Below are 24,877 nucleotides of genomic sequence, written 5' to 3'. Positions count from 1 at the left end.
TCTGAGTGATGTTGATTCTTAGATCCGAATCAATTACAATCACATATTCTGAGGTCCCATGCATTCATTACCACAGCCCTGATCCAAGAAAGATATTGATCTTTGGTAAATATGCTCTGACACCTTTACCTAATTTGGGTCACCCGTGTCTCTGTCTCACTTGGCACTCGCTCATTAATTTGAATGGGGAGCTTTAGGTTTTGGATTCATACATTATGGGACTTTAAGAAATATGAGAGTAGGGTTGAAGCTCTGGAACATAGGAGTGAATCATTGAGGGGATTTGACCATGCATGTGTGTGACTCTTTGCCTTAAGAAAACCCCCAGCCATATGCTATTCCTCTCCCTGACCTGGCCCTCTTTCCTGTCATGGCTTCAAAGGGCACCCCTGATTTGAGCTGACAGGACGCCCCTGCCACTGAGAGAGAGAGGCCAAGACAACTGGCCAGCTCATCCGCTTTAGGGGCCCAAGCCTCCTGGAACCTGGTCCCCCTTGGTCTAAGACCCTCACCTCTGTCATGTCAAGTCCACTGACTATGGCATTCCAAAAGCTCCACCATCCTACCAGCTCCACTACTAATGATGGAACATTTACAGGGGTTTGATTTGTTGCACCACTGTCTTTAATCTCACTGGAAAATTGCTTTATCCAGATTACGGGATGTCCCTTGACCACTTTTTTAAAGGGCTTTAGTTAAGACAGTGTTAGGTCTTTTAAAACAAGGTGACCTTTGGAACAATGTTATTTCATTGTGTGTAGGCTCCTTTCATTTTTACTTGAAGATCCTCCTAATTCCCAATTGGATTTGGACTAAAACGTTCCATAAAGAACAAGAATTTGGCCTAGATTATGTGCAAACTGATGTAAGTTGCATAAGGAATGTTCATGTGCTATACACCGCTGTAGAGCTTTTGACGTCATAGCTGACCACAGTAATCCCTGTTTACCAGAAGTCATGTTCCAAAGGAAGATTTGCACTGTGGAAATGTTGGAGTTTCTCTCTAATGTCACCGCTATGAATTTATCTCCTTTGTGTGTGATTGACATAACTCAACCAGAACAACTGGGGATGACCCAGCTAATGATTTATCTTCGTTGGTGTGTTCACTTTATTACTGCAGTTCCATCATCTCCGACTGGATTACTAGGAATACAAGAAAAACAAAATCTGCTGTGGTTTCGGAAATATGACTTTGTGCATGCACTGATGAATTCTATGAAAGGTAGATTGTTTAGTGAGAACTACTTGCGGCCTGCATGAGATGTTGGCATCTCATTTGTAACCACCAGTTGCCATTTGTCCAGAATGCGACTAAACCTTTTCTATTATTTTGCAGAAAACACTTGTGCTATCGTTTTTCTCTGGAGGAGGTCGCTTGAGTAGCTACTTTTTCTTGTCTTTAAGCACTTCATAAGTCCTGATGTGTACCTGTGGTCAGACTTCCAACAAGTATCAAGTCTCTTTTCTTTTTTTTTTTTCAAGAATTCCAGAATGATTTTTTATTGACATGTTGAACTCTGCCAGTGTTTAACCAATAAGCTGCAAGCACAATTTTGTTGACGTTACCTAATTTCATGACATGTCATCAACATATATTTATGTCATAAGCGTATTGGCGGGTATGTTGATCGCTCAAGAGTGGCTGACTTACATGGTATCATATGACATCATCAGCTGCCCCCATTCAGAACAGTTGAGAATACAGTGAGACATGTGCGTTAATAAGACACAGATGAATTCGTGTTAAACGGTGGATGCTGAGCAGAGGATGATGGCATGCTCTGAGACTGATTCCTTCACCACCTCAACACATCTGCGAGTAAGAATTTTAAGCAATTGGAAGTGGAACTGCTTCTCCATAGGGATATGCATAAGTATTCAGAAGTGACATCAGTGATCAATCATTCAAAGATCTGATCAATTTTCATTTAAAACCTAAAAACAGCTATAATCAAATGCATCTTCCAGTTCATCTGATTTTACATCAGTGCTGGCTGTGTTTTTCCTTAGCTTAACAAGTAGAAGCTCTTCATTGCACTGGCAATGTATTGTTCACATCACATATTTACTACATGGCACAAGCTGATTCTGCAGCCAAAAAGCTTGCTTTCTCAACCTTTCAACAGTCTGGTTCACTCTTTGCTGTAAGTTGGTACTGTTCCTCTGAAACCCTCCACCTCCCCCAGCTCCACCTGTCTAGATCTGCTGCAGGATTTATAGATGGCTATTCATGCAGCAACAGTATATCTTACATGCTCACAGCAGTGTGACAGTGTACCTGTTGGCAAAAGCAAGCCTCCATACTTGCTCTGCAACACCATGTGTATCAAGTCTGTCGAGACCAAATACGATTAATTTGCTGAAACTATCCAGAGAGTTGTAAAGAATATCAAAATACTACAGTTATTGGCATTTGCAGACATGAACTAAACACTAAAAGTCCTAAACATTTTTACGGTTCACGTGCATGATGACAAGGCATAATGTACTGTAGGATTGCATATAAAAGTTAGTGGATAAATGATCAAGCATACATTTTAAGAATTTCAAAGTAACATCAATTAGGAAAGTGGACTAAATAACTTTTTTATAGATCATTGCAGAAAGTTCTGGTATCATTATATCTCTCTTCCTTCAGCTTGCTCCCTTTTATCAGGGGTTGCCACAGCAGAGTGATCCGCACAACCGATTTGGAAAGTTTTACGCCAGATGCCCTTCCTGCTGCAGCCCAATCCTGAGAGTGCACTTATGCATGCAACTTCAGTGCTGGGACACACTTACTCATTCACACACATTCACTATGGCCAATTTACTTCTTCCAATTCACCTATAATGCATGTTTTTGGATCGTGGGGGAAACCAGAGCACCCAGAGAAAACCAACACAGACACAGAGGGAACATGCAAACTTCACACAGAAAGGAATCCTGGCTCCACCAGAACTCAAACCAGGAACATTTTTGCTCTGAAGCAACAGACCTATCCACTAAAATTGGCACAAATTAGACGTGAGTCCCCCACCCCGCCCCTGACAAGTCAGTTAATGGGTTAGTTTACTCAGTTTTGTCATCATTTTCTCACCTAAGACTTTCTCACCAAGACTTTCTTTGGTTGAACACAAAAGAAGATTAGTAACCAAACATCTGTTGGTAGCCCTTAACTTCCATAGTATTATTTTCCGTACTATGTAAGTCAATGGCGACATCAACTATTTGAAAACCAACATTCTTCAAAATATCTTATTTTGTTATCAAATGCATAAATTAGTGACTATAGACCAATGCTACTTTTGCGTCATCGAAGGGTAACGCCCCTTTTTGGGGGAAAACTAATGGATTCCTGATACAGAACTCACTCCAGGGACCTTTTGTTTTTCATTGTTTCTGATGTGTACAGGCCTGTCAGACACTATTACAAACAGATATTGTATAATATTTATATTGTTTAATCCTAGCCTGCGAATATTTCAAACTTAAAATCAGTTAACAGCCAAGGTAGCATGCCTAATGAGAGCTAACGTTAATCACGAAGCTACTAGCAGCTTTGTATTACTAACTACAACAAAACTGTCAATAGCTTAAATTAAGTGAAATTTGATCCAAGTAAACCACCGACTCCTCTTGACATGGCCTCATCATCTAGTTTATCATACTGTGAGTATGTTAATGACAAAAATATGCTACTTGGTGATTCCACGAGATAATGGTAACGTTAGATGTCCATATTTGGTCTTGCGTGGGGTTATTAATCCAGTTTTTGACCATTTCAAAGCGAATCCTCTGTAAACACCGTATCCAGTAGCTTCTTTAAATACCTCTCACTGTCCTCGGCCCGCAAAGAGAGTGTGTATGTTTCTGCCATTTTTGATATCAAGAAATTAGAGCGAGTTCTGTATCAGGGGAATCCATTTGTTTTCCCCCAAAAAGGGGCGTTAACCTTCAATGACGCAAAAGTAGCGTTGGTCTATGACAAATTTATTTATTTAATCTAGAGAAATGAAAGGTAGATTTTTTTGGTCTGTTTTGTTAGTCTTGACGTTGACACTGATGTTTAGTTCATTTGTCCAGTATAATGCTGAAATATCTACTCTGTGCATTTGATGATGTGGTCCTTTCACATGTGTGTGTTTTCCCACACATTGACCTGGATTTGGCAATCTCAAAAACTGCCATGGTCAAAGCAGTTTTCCTGTTATAAATCTCCTTACACATACTGATGTTGAAGGTTTATGTGTGGTACATCCACATGTGTGTGTGTGTGTTTGTGTTGTGCAAACTGTTTATTTGTGTTTTTCTTGTTTCATTTTATGGGATTTTCACAGATGTCTTTCCCCTAATCCAAAACACATATAAATTGCTGCGTAAACCTCTTGCTGGTGTCATTCATGTCAAGTGCTAATTTGAATGATTTGTTTTGCCTCTTATTAAATGTTACTGCTTCCCTGCCCATTAGAACAGGCACCTTATAACTCTGCTGACGGCAGCTCAAAAACACTTGGCCTCACGTGAACCTGTGGCATTCTTTATAAACGTAATGTCCATGGCACTTTGGTAATTTGGCAGTGTTGATTTGTTAATCAACAGAGAAGTGCTTGCGTTTCTCTCAGGGAATGAGTCCAACGTAAATGCAAATAAAGAAGGCTTTGTGTATTTTCTCACTTTAATTAATGACTGGTGTACATGTGTGTCTGTTTGGGTAGTTTTGGAAAGCTGTGAGTTTTGGGGTTTATGTAAATGAAAGTTTAGCTGTTTTAAATTGTAACATCACAGATGTGTGAATACTGATCATTCACAGATGATGAATGATGAATCCCCCCACTCCCCGGGAAAAAGAAGTTTGCTTAATTGTATTGAATATGCACTTACAATTGTTACACAAACATTGGTTGCACTTTATTTTACAGTAAAATAAAGTGCTACCCAAACATTGATAATGTAATAATATAATTATTATGCAATACAATAACATTATACAATAAAAGACCACTTAAGTGTACTTAAAGACACTTTCAACACTTTCTTAGCTTAAATGCACTTTATAATATAAATTAAAAGTTTTGCATTAAAATACATTATACATTTGTATGTTAAAATAATCTTTTGTCATGCTTTAAAGTACTAAACTTATGGTATTGGCTAACATACTAAAGCATATGTCAAGTATTTCATTATGAATTTAACTTGGTGTGTTATTCAGTATTACATTTAAAATTGATATAAATATAAATGTGCTAAATTGCATCTTCATCATTATTCATCAACATTAAAAATATATTTAAATAGATTACATACAGATTTTAACTAAAATTACATTAAAGTATATTTTAATTGACTATAAATGCTTGACATTGCATTCCGCAGTACACATCTTCAAAACTGTATTTCAAAGACAGTTATGGAATTATGCATGAATATGTCTGACTTAAAGAGTGTCAAAAACGTAACATTCAGCTAATTGCATTTAATATAAATGTAATCTAGAATGCATTTTATTTCAATTTTAATTAAGATGCAATTAAACATTACATTCAGTTCACACTCTTTTTAAAAGTATTCTTAAGTGTATTTCTGTTTCATAAAGGCCCCAGAAACCTGAGGGTGGGCTCTTTTCATTTGGCAGCAGAGTATCATAGAGTGTACTTACTCTCGTTACTAAATGTTCAATAGACATTCGAGGTGGACAGAAGTCTAATCCACTCAGAAAAGCATACAAGAAGATGCACCTAGTGTTTGTTTACAGCTGTCCTCTGAGGGAGGAAACATATCTGGCCCATTTTGCCCATTATCAGCCGCTGCAATCGTTCGCCACCAGAACACCACGAGCCTTTCCTCAAAGCCCAGCGCTAACTGAACAGGTTTTGGTTACATTGTCTCAGCACAACTTCATCCCTCATGACATCTCACAGAGTTCAGTTAGGATACAGAGCCTGCCTCCTCAGGTTGACACAAGATCAGATGTCTCTTATCTCAGACCTGACCTCAACCGCCAGTAGCCGATGGTTCAAAGTGACAGCTGAGGAGTGTGTTATCATTTTAGAATCAGCACTAAACTGGTGCTACGATTTCATAAGAGTTTTCAGGGTGTTGAAAGAGCTGTGTCAGATTGACAACGTTCCTTGTGGTGTAAACTCTTGTGCATTCCCTGTTGAAAAACGATCATGTTTTGCTGCATGACAGCTGGTTTATTCTGGTCCACAGTTGGTGATGAGCTGCTGGTCCTTAGCTGGCTCTGAACTGGTCTTGGTACAAGAGTTAGTTGCTTAGGACCAGTATATAACTAGCTTAAACCAGCTCATGATCCGCTTAGGACCAGTTTAAACCAACTCAAACCAGCTGCCTTGCTTCAAAACATACCTAACCAGCATATGCTGTTTGTTTTGTTTTGTTTTTATTTAGTTTTTTTCATCAGGGTAAGCACCTCAAACCTGGATTTTCAGCACGGAAAGATCAGGAATCTCACATTGACCACTGTTAAGAGGTGTTTGAGTTATACTGGAAGCTAATGGGGAAATGGGGGCTTGGTGCAAAAACAAACATCCCACCCTGAGAAAAATCGCTTCAGGGAGCCGCTATAAATATATGAAAGACTCCCAGACTTTTTGGAGGTGGTGACATGTATAGAATCCCATTTCAAGTGGATAAAAAAAATGGAATTGTGACTTTGTATCTCACAGGGAGGTTGAGTATGGTGGGATATACACATACCAGGTCCAAACCATCTCCAGTCAGAGCAGGAGTGAATCATCACCTCCATTGACACACCGTCTTGGAGCGCCATACTGTGGAGATGGTCTCATCCAGAGGTATGTGTTTGGATGTGTTTCCAAAGCCTTTAGAGCAGTAGACCTTAACAACCGGGGACCGGGTCCCACTGGAGAGCCTCAGCAAACTTCCAAGGGGGCTGCAGGATGACTCTCAATGATTTACATTAATATTAAAGTTAAAATAATATATAGCCCTTTGAATATTGCGCTGCATTACGAACTTTAAATTATTGAAAATAATATATTGTTACAAATAGAATATTTATAATATTCATATATTTATGTATGTTTGTAATCTAAATTAAAACAGAATTTTTTTTTTACGATGTAAGATATAAAGCAGTGCTATTTTGGTATCATTGAAGATACTATTATATTGTTTATTAAATGTTAAATAATTTAGTTGTATGTTTTGGGGATTTTTGTTTGATTTTTCAACGTCTTCTGAATATATATATATATATATATATATATATATATATATATATATATATATATATATATATATATATATATATATATATATATATATATATATATATATATATATGTGTGTGTGGTTGTGTGTGTGTGTGTGTGTGTGTGTGTGTGTGTGTATATATATATATATATATATATATATATATATATATATATATATATATATATATATATATATATATATATTTATAATTTTTATTAATTAATACTTTTGATATAAGAAACTATCCTCTTAACTATTGTTGTTATTGAAGAACAATCCGGAGTCACAAAAAAGTTAATTCATTTACCTATAACAGACTCAAAGAATGTTAATTTATATTGCAGTTATTGATTGGTTAATATTATATTTTATAAGGGGCCTTTGCATTTTGTGTTGAATAGTGGAGGTAAAAAAAGTTTGAGAAGTACTGATTTAGAGGATCATCAGATTAACCTTAAGCCTCGTCCACACTGCCACCACAAAACTTTTTAAAGTTGGAAAATATACTGCCATATCCAGACTGCAGGCTTCAGATGTTCTTGCTTTTAGCAACACAGATTGATATCCACCAAGGGAAATCATCATAATGTTTATTATGTATGCATTGATTTATTTCAGGTCCCAGGGAGAGGAATGTGATGATATGAACACTATGAATGGAGACGGCTGCTCCAGCCACTGCAAGGAGGAGCCATTTTTTAACTGTATTGGTAAGTATGGAGAGAAAGCGTAAGTGCATCAGCGGCTCATTACAGCCATCTGTCATACAGATCTGACTGGGCGTCAGAAATTGTGGCATGCTTTTAAATGTAGTTACTATCATACGTCAGTTTTGGTTGACGGTTTTGCGAGATGTGTTATCGTCTCACTCTGAAAAAAAGCATCTTTGAGAGCAGCACTTTAGCTGAGTTCTTTTATTGGCTCCTTCCAGAGCCAAAGCTATTTATCACTAGAATTTTGACATCATTGTAAAATCTGCAACACGTTTAATTCAAAACAAACACACGAACAAATTCATGAAGGATGCTTTGGCACCTGCTCTCTCTCTGTATTTTTTTATAATAGAATGAGTTCCAGTCTCCGTTTTTATGGTCAGAGCCTGAGGAAAGATTACATCATTGAAAGACAGTGGTAGGATATTTTTTTTTTAGTTTTCTGTTAGGCACAGATGAACAGAGCCCCATAAGTCTGAAAAAGACACTTATACTGCTCATGAAACAGCACACTTGTAACCTGTGAGTGAATGTTGTTACTAATTTTATATACAAAGGTTTTAGGCAAGGGGTTATGGTTAATATTAATATTCAGTAAGGATTCATTAAATATAACATTAATTCATGTAACAAAAAATTTTTATCTAAAAAAAATGCTGTTCTTTTGAACTGTCTTTACTCAAAGAATCCTGAAAAAAAGTCTATTGTTTTCCACAAAAATAGTATAAAGCACAACTGTTTTCAACATTGATAATAATCAGAAATGTTTCTTGAGCAGCAAATCAGCATTTTAGAATGATTTCTGAAGATCATGTGACAATGAAGACTAGAGTAAAGATACTTAAAATTCAGCTTTTGTTCTCAGCAATAAATTACATGAGCTTGTCCTCCAACAAAAAACGACCATATAGGTTTGTGCAAGCATCTTATTATGACCTATATTTACGTTTTAAAGTTAAGCGCCCTCTAGCGAGTGTTAAAGTAATGACAGTATCGTGTTGCATCCGTCATCATGAAATAAGATATAACGTCATTACCAATCAAAATGCGAGTTTATTTAAATGGAATGTGTGGACTTTTTACACCGATCTCACAGTAATTTGTACATTTTTTACTAGGTGGCTTATTCGCTCGAATGACCATATCTAACCCCACCACTAACCCTACCCCTCACAGAAATCATGCTAAATTATGATTTATAGAGCATATACATTTTATAAGCACATGCGTTCTTTGGGATCAAACCACTTTTAACAATTTTACTGATTTTTTATCAAATAATAGCAGAAAACTATAATAATATATAATAATATAATATAATAATAATTGCAGTATATATAAAAAAATCTATATATCTGTGTGTGTGTGTGTGTTACGGAGGGAACGAGACAAGAGGCATGCGTATCCATTTACAAAGCTTAAAAAAGTCGTAAAACAGGCGAGGTTCTGAAAACTGGTATATTGAGGGTAAGACAAATAGTAGTCCAGTAAACAGGTGTGGGTCAATCGACGGTGAACGTTATCCAACAGGGCAAGACAAAGACAGATAATCCAGGTACACAGCAATAGTCCAGGCAGGGACAAACAGAATCCAAATGGCAAGACGAAAGAGTAATCCTAAACAGGCAGAAGATCAGGAACACGGGCAACCAGGGGAAGAACAAGACTAGGCTATGACTATGACTAGAATAAAGGCTCCTTAAAGTAGCTATCAGCTAACCAGCGATAAGCGCTAACAATACTCGGCCCAGAAGAGCTTGTGAGTTAGGCTTGTGTAGGATGTGTGATTGGCTGCAACCATGTGCGTAATCAGAGTGAAATGGATTGCGGGAACTGAACTCCAGGGTATAGTTTAACAGTCTGTTTAGTGTGAGAGTCCATGTGGTGGATAATTCTGGTGGTGACAACAAACAGAAGTTCGTATACCTGATTTGTGACAATATGATATGATCTTTCAAAGCCATAGTATGCATTCCACTTTGAGACTGCAAGTGAGCATTTTTTTTTCTCAGAATATCAGACATTTACACATTTTTGTCTGAGAGTTTATTTCTACAATTTGCTGAAGATGAATCACATCTGTGTGGCAGCTTGAAATATCTGTGTTTTTGTGTGGAGCCATCAGGCAACATCATGAATGAAGCGTTTGTCTTTTTGACTGTGCAGCTGATTGTTTTGTGGCTGCAGTCTATTGAACCAAAAGATATTGTTTGGTTTTCCTTTTCCCAATATAGTGTTATCTGTGTTAACATTAGAATTTAGTTGCCCAAGGAAGATGCAATTGCTCGTCTTATTGTATCTAAGGAGAGTAACAATGTCATAGGTACAGGTGACAGACGTGCATATATATATGTAAATATAGGAGTGTGTGTGTGTGTGTGTGTGTGTGTGTGTGTGTGTGTGTGTGTGTTTATTCTCTTCTGTTGGTTCTCATTTCAACATCAGTAGAGCTGAGCAAAGGGGAGAGCTGGAATTTATGCCAAGGTTCGAGCCAACTTGGCACGGCAAGCCTTTGTCCTCCTTGCTGGAACCCCTTCCTCCAAAATACAGACAGACAGACAGAAAGAGAGACAGTCTGTGTCTCTTTATCACGAAACATATGCTCATTATCACTATTTTGACACTTTCAGTCTTACTCTGTACAGTATGTAATTATTCTTCATTATGTTTTCAACTGACATGACTTGGAAGTTGATTAAATTTGTAAAAACAATTGACAACAAAGGTCCCATTAGTTAACATTGGTTAATGCATCAACTAACAATGAGCAATACCTTTGTTACAGTATATATTAGTCTTTTTTTTTAAATATTATTTTATATCATTGTTAGTCCATGTTAGCTCAGGTCCATTAAATAATGTTACCATATACACATTCTGCTTAATAATAGTTAATATGTTAGTTGTTATGTTTAGGTATGGGGTCCAATTAAGGGATCTAAAATATGTCCATGCAGAAAAAGACATTACCGGTAATATGTTCTGTATAAATATTAATAAACAGCCAGTGTACTAGTAATATGCATGCTAATAAGCAATTAGTTAATAGTGAGAACTGGTCCCCAAAATAAAGTGTTATCATAAAAACTTTAGAACTAATTTTGATTGTTAGTTCATGTTAACTAATAGAGATAAACAATGTTAACAAATGGAACCTTATTGTAAAGTGTTACCATTACATTTTTTTATTAATTATTTTTAAAATAGTTAATTTCTATAAATGTGTGAATAGTCGTAAAAATTTATTTTAGCTGCACTATATTCAATATTCAATTTAATTTGCCAAAAAATCAAAAAATCAATAAATGCCAGAGAGAAAAACAGAAAGACAGAGTAGGAGTGAATGGAGAGACAATGTGGGAGAGAAAATGTGAAAGTGGGAGATTTGGCAATGAGAAATAGTGAGAGGCATATAGAGGAGAAACAGTAAAGGGTGGGGAACAGCAGGTCCATGGCCTGGAAAACTCATCCCACCTATTCCAGAACTCAACAGAGCTCCTGTCTCTCTCATGGCCCTGGAAAAAAGCCCTGATGTGTCCGAAACCTAAAAATTCCTGCTTTCTGAGGTAGGAAGGCACATCTGAAACCAATGTTTGTGCAACATCCTGTCTACTAAGATGCCTTCATCTGGCCGGATTCTTAAAGTAGCATAGATGTATCCAGAGGCCAAAATTAACACCCACAAGTGCCAAATCTGAGAAGGTTCTCTGCTATTGGCTGGTAACTTTATTAGGACCTGCAGCATGATGGTTAGAAATGCAATTTGAGAAGGACAGTCTGACCCTCGCTGATGTAAATTGCACGATTGATTCAGATCAGACATGCTGGGTGTCTGCTACATAAAACATCTGTTGTGATTCTCTAAAAACAATGTGGTGACACATATGTTGAGTATTGCTAACGTTAAGCCATCAAATTTAACACTTTCAGAGAAAGATCACAATTTGTCTTCACAGTTTTGAAGCGGGTCCAGTTTCTCTCAGAAACATTGGTGTTGCACAACTTCACCTCCATTCAAAATGTGAAACAAAAACTCTTATTGTTCGGGCTTCAGTTGGCAAATGCCGGAAATATTCTCCCCATAATAAATATTTATTGTCATGTGCTTCATTGCACAATACAATGTAATTAGCTCATACCTCTTTTGTCAAAGTGGATGATTTGTAAAACAATACATTTTGATGTTTGCGTCACATAACTAGCTCCATATCTTTGGCTTTTTAGACATAGTAAACTTGCTCAGTAGCACACCTGGTCCAGCACTGAAATGTGGAGTGAGTGGGTACGGATCCCTAAAATGATAAAAGATCTCAAAGCAATCCATTTTTTATCTGACATTAGCTTTTTTAACATTATTGTTTTAGGTTTATTGTTGGTGAAACATTATTTTCAAATGCAATAGATCATTAACCTTTTAGCACCACTCACTTGACATTTCATTTGGCCTGGCACTATATGTACAGCAACCAATGTAATAAAACATTGTTCATGTAGTAAAACATGAAAATCTTGTAATAAAACAAGATTCATGTTTTGGATAAAAATTAACACACTTTGTAACTGTTTTCACTCAAGTGTCATGAGACCCTTTTCTCAATGAGCCCTGGTTGCACATACTTGTAATTCAGAGCAATTACTTCTTATAGTGCAGTAAATGTAAAACTTTCATTTTTTTGATATTGATAAAAACACATTGAACACAAAAACATTGATAAGACCTAATGCCTAGATGTGATATTTGGCTGTTTACATGTATAAATTAGAGGGGGAAAAAGGCATTCTGACTAAAACATGCAGTGCATCTGACTATTAAAGGAATAGTTCAGGCAAAATCATCACCATGTACATTTCAAATCTTTAGTGAAAGACAACCGGAATTTTTTTTTAATGAATGTTGTCCTTTAATTGAAAATGTATATTCAGTGTTTGTAGATTTTTTTTTTCTTTCTAACATAACTGTCTCTCTCTGTCTTTCTCAAATGCAAACATGCACACGTGTGTTCAGATGAGCCCAGCATGTGTTACTATTATGATGGCGATGGCATCTGTGAAGACTTTGAGCGGGAGACGAGCGTGAAGGATTGTGGCCTGTACACGCCGAATGGTTTTCTGGACCAGTGGGCCACCTCAGTGGAAGTGTCCCATGAAGAGAGGCTGTACTGCCCAGCCGACGTGGCTGCTGGATATCCTGCTATTACTAAGGTTAGTGTTCCTTTCTCACAGGCAGCGATTGAGCTTACCTACCGTAGTGGCTGTTTCAGCTCAGTTTGTGTCAAAAGCCGTGTGATGAGGCCAATCATGTCCGCTTGCTGTAGTCAATCCATCACATCTCTGTACATTTTGTATTACTGAACTTTGCATTTCCGGCATTCAATCATGTCACCTCAAACAAACAACTCTCTTTGAAAATGAATGGCTTCTGGTCACTACAGTATGTCACTATAAATTGGTGTCAGTGTGAATGACCTTTAGACGCTTTGCACGTTCATGTACTGTACCTGCCACATTCTGTTCACCTATTATCCGATGCATGTTGCTCAGCGAAAATCATTCATCCAACATGACATGAAATCAGACTTAATTTGTACCAGCAGAAAGTGTAATTAATCCGTATACACATATTCACACAGTGTATTGAATGTTTGAGTCTATTAACCCCGTAAAGACTGACTTGACAAAATATATTAAAAAAAATAAATCTGAATGTATATTTACTGAATAATCCACTATTTTATTGAGTGGCCGTCAAAAGTTTTCACTTGAGATTTTGAGCCAAATTACAGAAGGTACAATGATTTTAGAAAGATAGCATTATGTTGGCATTATGGGCTATGTTATTTTCACACAGAGATCAGCAGGTCTATTGGTAAAATCTGTTGACTTTAGCAGTCTCTGTTGCATTATATGCAATGACGAAAGTTTGCATGTCTGTACCTCACGAATTATTAAGGATATATTAATTCCCTTTTAGAAATAACAAACTTTTATTTTGGTATCTTAGTATCTTTGGCTCTTGCTTTGGTTCTATGAAGATAGATTTCTCTAAACTAGAAATGTATCTTGTTTCCCTCTATGAAAACATTGTGTAGAATATACCTGTCTGGGTTCCATAAATATATATTTTTTTCCAAGGTTGTGTGCCTATAACTCAAGAAAATGAAAGATATATCAATATAATTTTAAATTGTGGCTTTTAATAAACTTAAAATATATATATATATACATATTAAAGGTAGTATTTGGTTGAGTCCCAGAGATGTGGGGAGCCCAATGTGACTCAATGCCCAATTTGTTGAATTTTACCCATCTGTAATGGCCAAAAACCAAATGCATACAGCTGATACTAATTGGGTTTAAAGAACTGTCTGAATAAAAAATAATGAAATTTATCTTGTTTCCCATTTGCACAGATTATATCTTAGAACAGTCATGTTACTGAAGTTTGCATACCTGCAACTCAACTTGTTTTTAATAAACTTCATTTTTAGGCCCTATATTGTTCTGTCTCTGAGAATTCAGGATCTTAATGTGGCTCAATTTCCAAATTGTTGAATCCTACCCATTTTCTATGGTTGAAGAACAAATGTGTTTGTGTTTATCTAGTTATGACTGATGACACTGTATGCAAAAAAAGCAAGGAAAAAAAGAAAGTTTTTCCAGTACTCACCCGATACGATACTTTTATTCTTGGTACTTGCTGATACCAAGCACCGATAATGATATTTTTATTGCATTTGTAAATTTGTACAATTTCGGGTACAGGAACCAAAAGAGCTGTTAATGTTAGCTGGTTAACTTAATTTATTAAATAGATGCAGTCAAACCAAAATTTATTCATACACCTTCAACTTTTCACATTATCACAGTTTATTCTCTATATTTTAGAAGATGGAAATAAAAATATGACAAGAACTCATAGTTAAACTGTGTCAGAAAAAAAATAATCTTGACAATATTAGATAACATTGATAGAAAGGTATGTAATGGATTACAATCAACCAAAAATGATTCAGACAGCTGTCAGTATGGCCGTATTTACACAACTATCTTAGTCAGGCAACCCTTAGCCTTAATGACTGCCTGTAGTCTCCTGGGCATGCTGTCATCCAGTTTAAAGCAAATCTGAACTTCAATTTTTTTCCCAAGATTTGGTCTGAATAATATATGGTCCCAAATTTGTATAATTTTTACTGGTAATCCACTGTTTTAATAATTTTGGGGTATGATTTGTCAGTTTATTTTGCTATCCTCACTTAAATAAATGAACTATGGTGTCCTGCAAACACTAGTGAAAAAAAATATATCTGGTCTCTGAATAATTTTTGGTTATATCTTTTGGTTATTTTCACAATTAATTATGCCCATTAAAATGCATTTTACAAGATTTTGTTTCTTTCTTTGTTCATTTTTTTTTTAATATATTTCATCATCTGTAATTTAATAGCATTAGAGCTGCTCAATTGCAGCGACTTAGTACTGTAATGACACACTTTACTGTAATAATGAAGGGAACCACTTGTTGCAGAACGAGAGGGACAGTAGCAATGTACTGCCTAGTGCATTACACACAGGCTGCTAGATTCACTTTTGCCTGAAAGTCATGCATGCCTAGGGTTGAAAATAAATTGTCTATAGTGAATGCCCCTATAAATGGTCTTTTTTTTATGTTTTAATCCAAATGCGTGCCCTAAGTGAGTGAACATCAAGGATCACACAACAGTGCGCAAGCGTGCTCTCTCTCTCTCTCTCTCTCTCTCTGTGCGCATGTGCGGGCGTTTGTTGAGTGGATTGAGTGGTGTGGTGAGTGTGTGGTCTTTTTTTGTGCCCGCTGCGGCTTTAAAAGATATTTTCTCTCTTTTTTTGTGTGTGTTTTTTGTTTGTTTGTTTTGTTTGTTGTGAAATTAGCGAATAAGCTTGACTGAGCGCCTGCTTAAACCAGTCCTTTGCATTGCGAAGCATGGCGACTCAAGGGGTTAAGTTTCTCGATTCACTCACGTGGTGCCACGGTGTGAAGGTGGTGGCTGTGGGGAGTGTGGAGGAGTGTAGTGTAGCGGTCGGTGATGTAGTGGGTCATGAGTGTGTGTTAGCAGCGTCCAAAAAGAATGACTCAATTGTTCTGTTCCTCAATACAGTAGAGAAAGCGAATGAAGTTGTTGGAAAGGGAATAAACATACGTGGTTTATTTACTCCAGTACTGCCTCTTTCTACTCCCGCTAAAAAAGTCACCATTTCAAATGTACCTTCCTTTATAAAAGATAAGATGTTGATGAAGGAATTGTCACACTTTGGCAAACTGATTGCTCCCATAAAAAAGATCGCTATAGGATGCAAATCGGAGTTAGTGAAACATGTAGTGTCTTTTAGACGTTTCACATATATGATTCTGAACAGAAATATAATTGATCTTGACGTAAATTTTAAATTTAAAGTGGATGATTTTGATTACACAGTTTTTGTGACAACAGACACAATGAGGTGTTTTTCTTGCAAAAAGTCTGGTCACTTGGTCCGCGACTGCCCGGAAAACAGCGCTCATCATCATCATCACAGTGGGCAGAATGATGGTGAGAAAAGTAATGCTGAGCAGAATGAAGACGAAGAAGTTGGCAGTAGCTCCAATGTGCCGAATTCTAGTGGTCCAAAAATCGTGTTTGTAGAAAAAAATGCTGAATCTGAGCTAACTAGACAAAGCGTTAAATTTGATGAAGGAAACGCTAAAAAATCTGAATTTGTAATCGGTGAGAGTGTTAAAAGCAACAGTATTGATTGTGGAAAAGCTCTTGGTAACATACAGACGATGTTAGATCAGTTTTCTGATACTGAGTCACAAGTGGAGAGTGTAATTCAAAAGAGGACACATTAATGGATATGGATCAGGTTGTTTTTAAGACACCTCTGAAGAGGGAAAAAAATGTCAAGAGCATGATTCTGAAACAGGCTAGAAAGAACCAAGAAGAGAATAAAGTGGACAACGAAAGCAGTGAGAGTGAGTGCTCTGATTCCAGCGGCTCCGTTTGTTCTCAGTCCAATTGGTCATGTCTTGAATATGGAGTGGATGAGATCAAACAATTCTTGAAAGTGACCAAAAATATGAGAGGAGTGAAAATTAATGAATATTTTCCAGATCTCAGAAGACTTCTGGAAAATATTAAGTGTTTAATGAGTGAAGGAAAATTTACAGATAAAGAAGTATATCGTATATCGCTCCAATTGAATAATGATGATGAAATGGTATAGTATTTATGCCCTCTGTTTTGCTCTCTGTGCTGTAGTTTCTTTTTCATTTTTATTTATGAGTGACATTTGCATTGCATCTTTAAATGTGAATGGGGCTAGAGATTGCAGAAAGAGAGCTCAGATATATGAAGTAGCGAAACAGAATAAAATCGATGTCCTGTTTTTACAGGAGACACATAGTGATGTGAAAATTGCTGTCGAATGGGCTAAAGAATGGGGCGGTCTTCTTTTTCTGAGTCATAATACTTCACTCAGTGAAGGAGTTGCAGTTCTGTTTAATAAAAATTTTGCTCCCTCATCTTGTTCAGTAGAGGAGGTTGTAAAAGGTAGATTCTTAAAGATAAAAGCTCAATTTGAGGATCATGTTTTTGTTTTTATTTGTGTATATGCACCAACCTCCCAGTTAGAAAGAATGTTGTTTTTAGATCAATTAAATACAGTAATAGAAAAATGTGATAATGAAGAATTTTTGGTTGTGGGAGGAGATTTTAATTGTGTTGAAAGAAATATAGATAGGAATCATGTAGAACCACATATGGCTTCACGCCGGAAACTGATACAAATGATAGAAGGGAATGAGCTTTGTGATGTATGGAGAAATTTTAAGCATGATGTTAAACAATACACATGGACGCATGTTCGTGAAAATGTGTTGTCAATGGCACGATTAGATAGATTTTATGTTTTCAAACATCATCTTAGTTTTCGTGTAAATGCCTCAATTCTTCCAGTTGGTTTCTCTGATCATAGTTTGGTTGTGTGTAGAATGATCGTTAGTTCTGTTAAAATAAGTAGTTCTTATTGGCATTTTAATGTGACATTGTTGTCAGATTTACAGTTTAAAGATGTTTCCAGGTTTTATTGGGAGTCTTTTAGAGAACAGAAACATATTTTTTCCTCTTTACAGGAATGGTGGGACATTGGGAAAGTAAATATTAGGCAACTATGTCAACAATATACTCTTAATGTCACAAGTTTTTTAACTCAGTCTATAAAGAAGTTAGAAGAGGAAATTATTGAAATTCAAGTTTTAATTCAAGAATCAGGAAATCAAGACCATTTAGTTTCCCTTTTCATGAAAAGATCAGCTTTGTCTGAATTCTATAAAAGAAAGGCACAAGGGGCATTGATCAGATCACGTTGCCAGGATGTAGAGCAGATGGATGTTCCATCAAAGTTTTTTTTCGGACTAGAAAAAAAGAATGGTCAAAGACGGTATATTCAGAATTTAAGGTCTGAAGCTGGGGTTCTGTTATCAGACCCAGTCGAAATGAGGAAAAGAGCAGTAACATTTTATAAAAATCTTTATAGTTCTGATCATAGGATAGATCAAGATGTTGATGGTTTCTTCTTCGAAGATCTGCCAAAATTATCAGAAAGTGCCAATGCAAAACTTAGTGAAGATATAACTTTAATTAAACTGTATGAAGCTCTCCAGAGTACGCAAAACGGGAAAGTTCCAGGGATAGATGGGATTCCTTTTGAATTCTATAAAGCATACTGGGGCATTATAGGGGAAGACTTGCTTGCAGTTCTTAGTGAAAGTTTGGTCAGTGGTTTTTTACCACTTAGTAGTCGGAGAGCAGTTCTTACACTCCTCCCAAAGAAAGGAGATTCGAGTGATATTAGAAATTGGAGACCAGTGTCCTTACTGTGCTCTGACTACAAAATTTTGTCTAAAGTATTGGCGATTAGATTAGGGAAAGTTTTAGATGACATAATTAGTCCCGACCAGTCCTATTGTGTGCCTGGGAGATCTATATTTGATAAAAAAAATTTAATCCGAGATTTGATGGATTTTTCAAAGATTTGTGGTGTTAATTTTGGCTTGATTTCCATTGATCAATAAAAGGCATTTGATCGAGTAGAGCATGATTATTTATGGAAGATTCTAGATGAATTTGGGTTTAATTCGGTTTTTAAAGGTTATATTAAAGTATTATATGATGACATTGAGAGTATGTTGAAATTTAATGGTGGCTTGTATTTTCCTTTTAAAGTTCAGCGTGGAGTGAAGCAAGGTTGTTCATTATCAGGCATGCTCTATACATTGGCAATAGAACCACTTTTGCAAAGGTTGAGAAAGGTATTGAATAGGGCTGCACGTTTTCAAGTTTTTCATTAACCGTTAACCGAGGCCCTTAGCGGTTAATACTCGGTTAACCATAGTGTGCCATAGTAACCATAACCATAGTAATTTCCGGACATTGGCCGAAAAAAAAAGGAATGTCCGACAAAATTTAATCTCTCCGGTCAAATTGTCCTATTAAAACTGCCTAATAATGCCGCCGATTAACACAATCTGAATTTGAGAATAAGCCTAAAATGTATAACAAGCAGACTCCGCGGCCGCCTCGCTAAGGCTATGACTATGTTTGACACGTACAATATTTGAAAAGCGATAATTATTTATTTATTTATTTAAATTACATTTATATCTGAATTTATGTCAACCTATAGACTTTCAAATATCAAATTGTCATGAATTAATATGTATTTTTGTACAAAATGACATATAAACATATTTTCCTATTATACTTTGCCTGGAAACGCTTCCAACAAGGCGTCGGTTCTATTTCTAGCATGCACGCGTCGAGCCGCGCCTGAGCCGCGCGTCTCACGCAGGCAGTCGGCAAGCTATAACCTGTTAACATGGGAGCCGAATTAAAAACGGACACGCCACGCAGCTGAGATGCTTTCACGCATCCAGTGTGTCCTGACCGGCCTAATGATGCCCGGGTGTTGGCTGTTGAGATTACAACAACGAGGTTGTACTTGAAGTATATCTAAGCACTGTATTGCAATACTTGCATTTTGCCCCGTCACTCGTATTAGCCCGCTTCATATTAGAAAAATGACTTCTTCTTGTGGACATTACAAATGTCTGGGAGCGCTCTGGCGGTCTCTGGTGGTGCAAAAATGTATTACAACTAAATTCAATGCATGCCATTGACGTCACTTAACCGAGCAAAATGTTTCACTCGGTTACACAATTTTTAACGGTTAATCGGTTAACCGGTTAACCATGGACACCCCTAGTATTGAAAGGCCTCAAATTGAGTAACTGTGAAAGTACTTTTGTTTTATCAGCTTATGCTGATGATGTTGTTGTAACTGTAAAAGAGCAAAATGATGTGAACCTCTTAACGAAAACTTTGGATGAGTTTGAAATGGTATCAGCTGCAAAAGTGAATTGGTCAAAAAGTGAAGCTGTTTTGGTGGGAGAGTGGATAACAGCACCCCTCAAACTCCCTGGTGGTCTGACATGGAAAAAAGATGGGTTAAAATATTTGGGAGTTTATTTGGGGGATGAGTCTTTTCAATTAAAAAATTGGGAAGGGATGATTCAGAAAATAAAGGGTAGACTGGATAAATGGAAGTGGATTAAGAAAATATTGTCTTATAGGGGTCGAGCCCTTATTATTAATAACCTTGTTGCTTCATCTCTTTGGCATCGACTGACTTGTGTTGACCCACCACTACTGTTTCTTGCTAAGATACAATCGATGTTGGTAGACTTCTTCTGGGATAAGATGCACTGGGTGATTCATAGCATCTTGTACTTACCAAAGGAAGTAGGTGGTCAAGGACTTGTGCATCTACAAAGTAGGACAGCCACGTTTCGTCTACAATTTATACAACGTTTCCTGACAGGCCCAGAGTCTGTAAGTTGGAGACCAGTGGCAAGTGCTGTTTTAAAAACTGGTGCAGGTCTAAATCTGGACAAATCCTTATTTCTATTGGACCCAAAAACTTTAAATGTGGAGAAATTTCAAATTTTTTATGGGAATCTTTTTAAAGTATGGAGTCTTTTTAAACTCCAAAGGAGAAGCAACCCCACATCGTTGTATTGGCTTTTGGAAGAGCCATTTCTCTATGGTGCAAGACTGGACATTACTAATGCATCAATGTCACTGGCAAAAGCCTTTGTAAAGGCTAAAGTGGTGACTCTTCGTCAATTAATGAGTCTGGCGGGACCAGATTTTATGAAAGTGGATGCGGTGGCAACACAATTGGGGTTTAGATCCACTTGAGTGGTTGGAAAAATACTACAGAAGATACAGACTATCCTTACAGTAGAAGAGACCGAATTACTTAAGAAACATGGTGAGGGAGAAATTACTCCCAATGATAAAAGATTTTTTTCCAAGTTTGACTGTTTCTCCTATTTTAGAGGAGGAAGGTGGAATTTTTCTGGATTCAGAAAACGAAGTGGTCATGGACCTTGAAGAAGTGAAGGGCAAGAGATTGTACAAGTCATGTGTGAAATGTTTTAATAAAAAAACATTAAATGGAAAAACTGATACACCTTGGCGAACTGTGCTAGGTTTGGATGAAGTTTTTATGCCAAATTGGAAAACTTTTTACAAGCCACCATTAAATAAGAAAATTGGAGATTTGCAGTGGAGGATTTTACATTGTATTATTGCTGTAAATGCTTTTATCTCTGTGTTGAATCCTGATGTAAGCCATGAATGCCCATTTTGCTCACAAAGGGAGACTGAGTTTCATGTTTTTATGAATTGTCATAGACTTAAACCTTTATTGTTAAGTCTTTTGATGAAGAATTTTCAATGCAAACTTTTATCCTTGGTGTTAAATATACAAAGAGACGACAGAGAGAGTGTCAGTTGTTAAATTTTGTTTTGGGCAAAAGCAAAATGGCAATATACATGAGTCGGAAAGATAAAATTGAACAAAATCAGGAATTTTATTTGGTGTCTATTAGGGATGTCAAATTTCGATTATTTCCATGATCGATCGTCGTTTAAATTAACGATCAATTAATCGATTAATCGTTAACCATAATACTGCAAAATGCGTCTATTGCAGGCACGCAGTCAGCGGTATGACAGGATGTGCAAAAGCCACACACACACACAAAACGCTTTCTCACTTGAATTAAAGAGGTTTTAGTCTGAATAAAATGCTAGTAGCAGGATTATAAAATGAATAGATGCGATTATGATCATTTGATAAAATGAAGAGAGCGCGCCATACTTTTGAGGTCATTTTACTTTGTTGACAGTTTCCAATCCCGCACGGAGAACGCTGAACGCGCATCTTTAAATGGTTTTGTGGTGCTCGTTGTTGTATTTTAAAGCACAATTGCAATGTTTTCAACTGACATTATTGTACAAAATTATCCGAAATGTGGAGCGCGTGTGACTGCGCTGCACATTAAGTGAACTACATCGGCGCTGCTGCACCAAAACACAGTTGCTCACATTAATTTGATCCTGCTGGATTCTGTCCTAGAAAATGTCAGATTTTTAAAAATCCGGCATACAGCGCATTAGATCGTGACAGTGCATGCGTGCAGACGAGGATGAGCGAGCGCGGCTTAGGCTAGATTTATTTGGAGGTTATTGCTCATGTCTCATTCGGCACAAATCAAAATGTTTCCATATTCGCAATGTATTTGAATGTTAAACTATTATTTATAATGTAAACTAGGCTTGTACTTAACACGCATTCGCATATAGACGGAAAAGATGATCCTCTTCATATGAGCAAAAACGTCCTTGGCATAACAGCAGAGTGGACCGGTATACTACGATCTATTTAAACTGAATGCTCCAGGAATGTGTCGGTCACAGCGCCTATTAATCGCTGTTTTGAATCCAGCAATTATTTATTTAGAAATGATAAGATCTGATTATGACAAGTGTGGTATAAAAGATTTGTTTATTAGAGGAATAATAGGTTAACTGGAAAATGTTAGATCGTGACCATGCTTTTGGACCCCATAGTCTTCATTTACGCGGCTTTGTTCTGGTTTGCCGGTTGGTCACGAATTTCCACAAATTCAGTATATTTAGGCATCGTTTCTTTTCCTAAATCTTCATAGTCTAACCCTCTAATTTCCCAGGTTTATTTTATTATCTTTCGCTTTTAATAACTGTTTTCGCATCTCTTACTGTGGTAAACATGGGAAGGGAAATTAAAGATTTCATGAATTAAGAATTCGTTCAATTTATTAATTTGTTCCCTTATTTCACTTAAATCATGGGTTATTTAGGGAACAAAATTAATGAAACATGGACAATTTCCACATTAATAATTCGTAGGAATGAATTAACAAGTTGTAGGAATGAATAGATACCTGTCCTGTCACTGTGTCCCGCAGCCCTGCAAAGCGCACGATATAAAACAGTTATCTGATGAAATGATTAGTAACTACATTTCTATTGCATTTAATGTTGAAGAACTTTTATGTTGTTTCTATTTTAATGTACTTTAAAGTTTAAATCACACTAAAAGCTTAATTTGTACATTGTGAATGAATGATGATGCTTTTATATATCGTCACCGTCACTCACAGCCGCTCGCACGTGTTGAGTGCGCATGAGCCGCACGCAGCCCAACTATTGAATCGGTTAACCGACCATCGATAGCCTTAATCGATTGCATCTCTTATCGACAATTAATCGATCATCGATTAATCGTTGACATCCCTAGTGTCTATGTTTGGTGCTATGGTAAAGTCAAGAATTTTGATTGATTTTAGGTTTTATAAAGTTACTTCATGTCTTGCCATGTTTGAGGATGTTTAGTGTTATGGAGGGGCTTTGTGCTCTGTTGTAGATGACAATCTTTATTTTACTCAATTTATGTAATTTATTTTAAATATTTTGTTTTTATAAAATGTCTTATGTCATATGTCTTGGACACTCGGGTGAAGAGAGGGGCGGAGCTGTCAACTGATCACCACCTGGTGGTGAGTTGGATCCGATGGCGGGGGAGGAAGCTGGACAGACTCGGCAGACCCAAACGTACTGTGAGGGTCTGTTGGGAACGTTTGGCCGAGCCCCCTGTCAGAGAGATCTTCAACTCCCACCTCCGGCAGAGCTTCGACCGTATCCCGAGGGAGTCTGGAGATATTGAGTGCGAGTGGACCATGTTCTCCACCTTACAGCTGTGGCCGTAAGGTCTCCGGTGCCTGTCGAGGCGGCAATCCCCGAACCCGGTGGTGGACACCGGAAGTAAGGGATGCTGTCATGCTGAAGAAGGAGTCCTATCGGGCCTGGATGGCTTGTGGGACTCCGGAGGCAGCTGAGAGGTACCGGCAAGCTAAGCGGACTGCAGCCCGGGTAGTCGTGGAGGCAAAAACTCGGTCCTGGGAGGAGTTCGGTGAGGCCATGGAGAAAGACTATCGGTTGGCCTCGAAGAGATTCTGGCAAACTGTTCGACGGCTCAGGAGGGGGAAGCAGTGCCCTACCAACACTGTTTACAGTAGAGATGGCCACCTGTTGACCTCAACTGGGGATATCGTCGGGCGGTGGAAGGAATACTTCGAGGATCTCCTCAATCCCACCGACTTGTGTTCCGTTGAGCAAGCAGGAGCACTCGTCCATCACCCGGGCTGAAGTCATCGAGGTAGTTAAAAAGCTCCTCGGTGGCAAGGCATCGGGGGTGGATGAGATCCGCCCCGAGTACCTCAAGTCTCTGGATGTTGTGGGGCTGTCTTGGCTGACACGCCTCTGCAACATCGCATGGCGGTTGGGGACAGTACCTCTGGACTGGCAGACCGGGGTGGTGGTCCCTCTTTTCAAGAAGGGGGACCGGAGAGTGTGTTCCAACTATTGGGGGATCACACTTCTCAGCCTCCCTGGGAAAGTCTATGCCAGAGTACTGGAGAGGAGAATTTGGCCGATAGTGGAACCTCGGATTCAGGAGGAACAGTGTGGTTTTTTCG

The 24,877-nt window shown here is 37.5% G+C and overlaps 1 protein-coding gene across 2 annotated transcripts in view; it reads left to right on the top strand.

The window, feature by feature from the left end:
- LOC127989619 (pappalysin-1-like) overlaps positions 1–24,877 on the top strand; it is a 116,449-nt gene that overhangs the window by 27,210 nt on the left and 64,362 nt on the right. For both annotated transcript variants that reach the window (XM_052591439.1, XM_052591438.1), the window contains exons 9-11: positions 6,676–6,804; positions 7,847–7,938; positions 12,947–13,143. In XM_052591439.1, the coding sequence (XP_052447399.1) occupies positions 6,676–6,804; positions 7,847–7,938; positions 12,947–13,143 (418 nt within the window). The remainder of the gene's footprint in view (positions 1–6,675; positions 6,805–7,846; positions 7,939–12,946; positions 13,144–24,877) is intronic.

This window comes from Carassius gibelio, chromosome A5, assembly GCF_023724105.1.
Source record: "Carassius gibelio isolate Cgi1373 ecotype wild population from Czech Republic chromosome A5, carGib1.2-hapl.c, whole genome shotgun sequence".
NCBI lineage: Eukaryota > Metazoa > Chordata > Actinopteri > Cypriniformes > Cyprinidae > Carassius > Carassius gibelio.
This window is presented reverse-complemented; position numbering and strand designations above follow the sequence as displayed.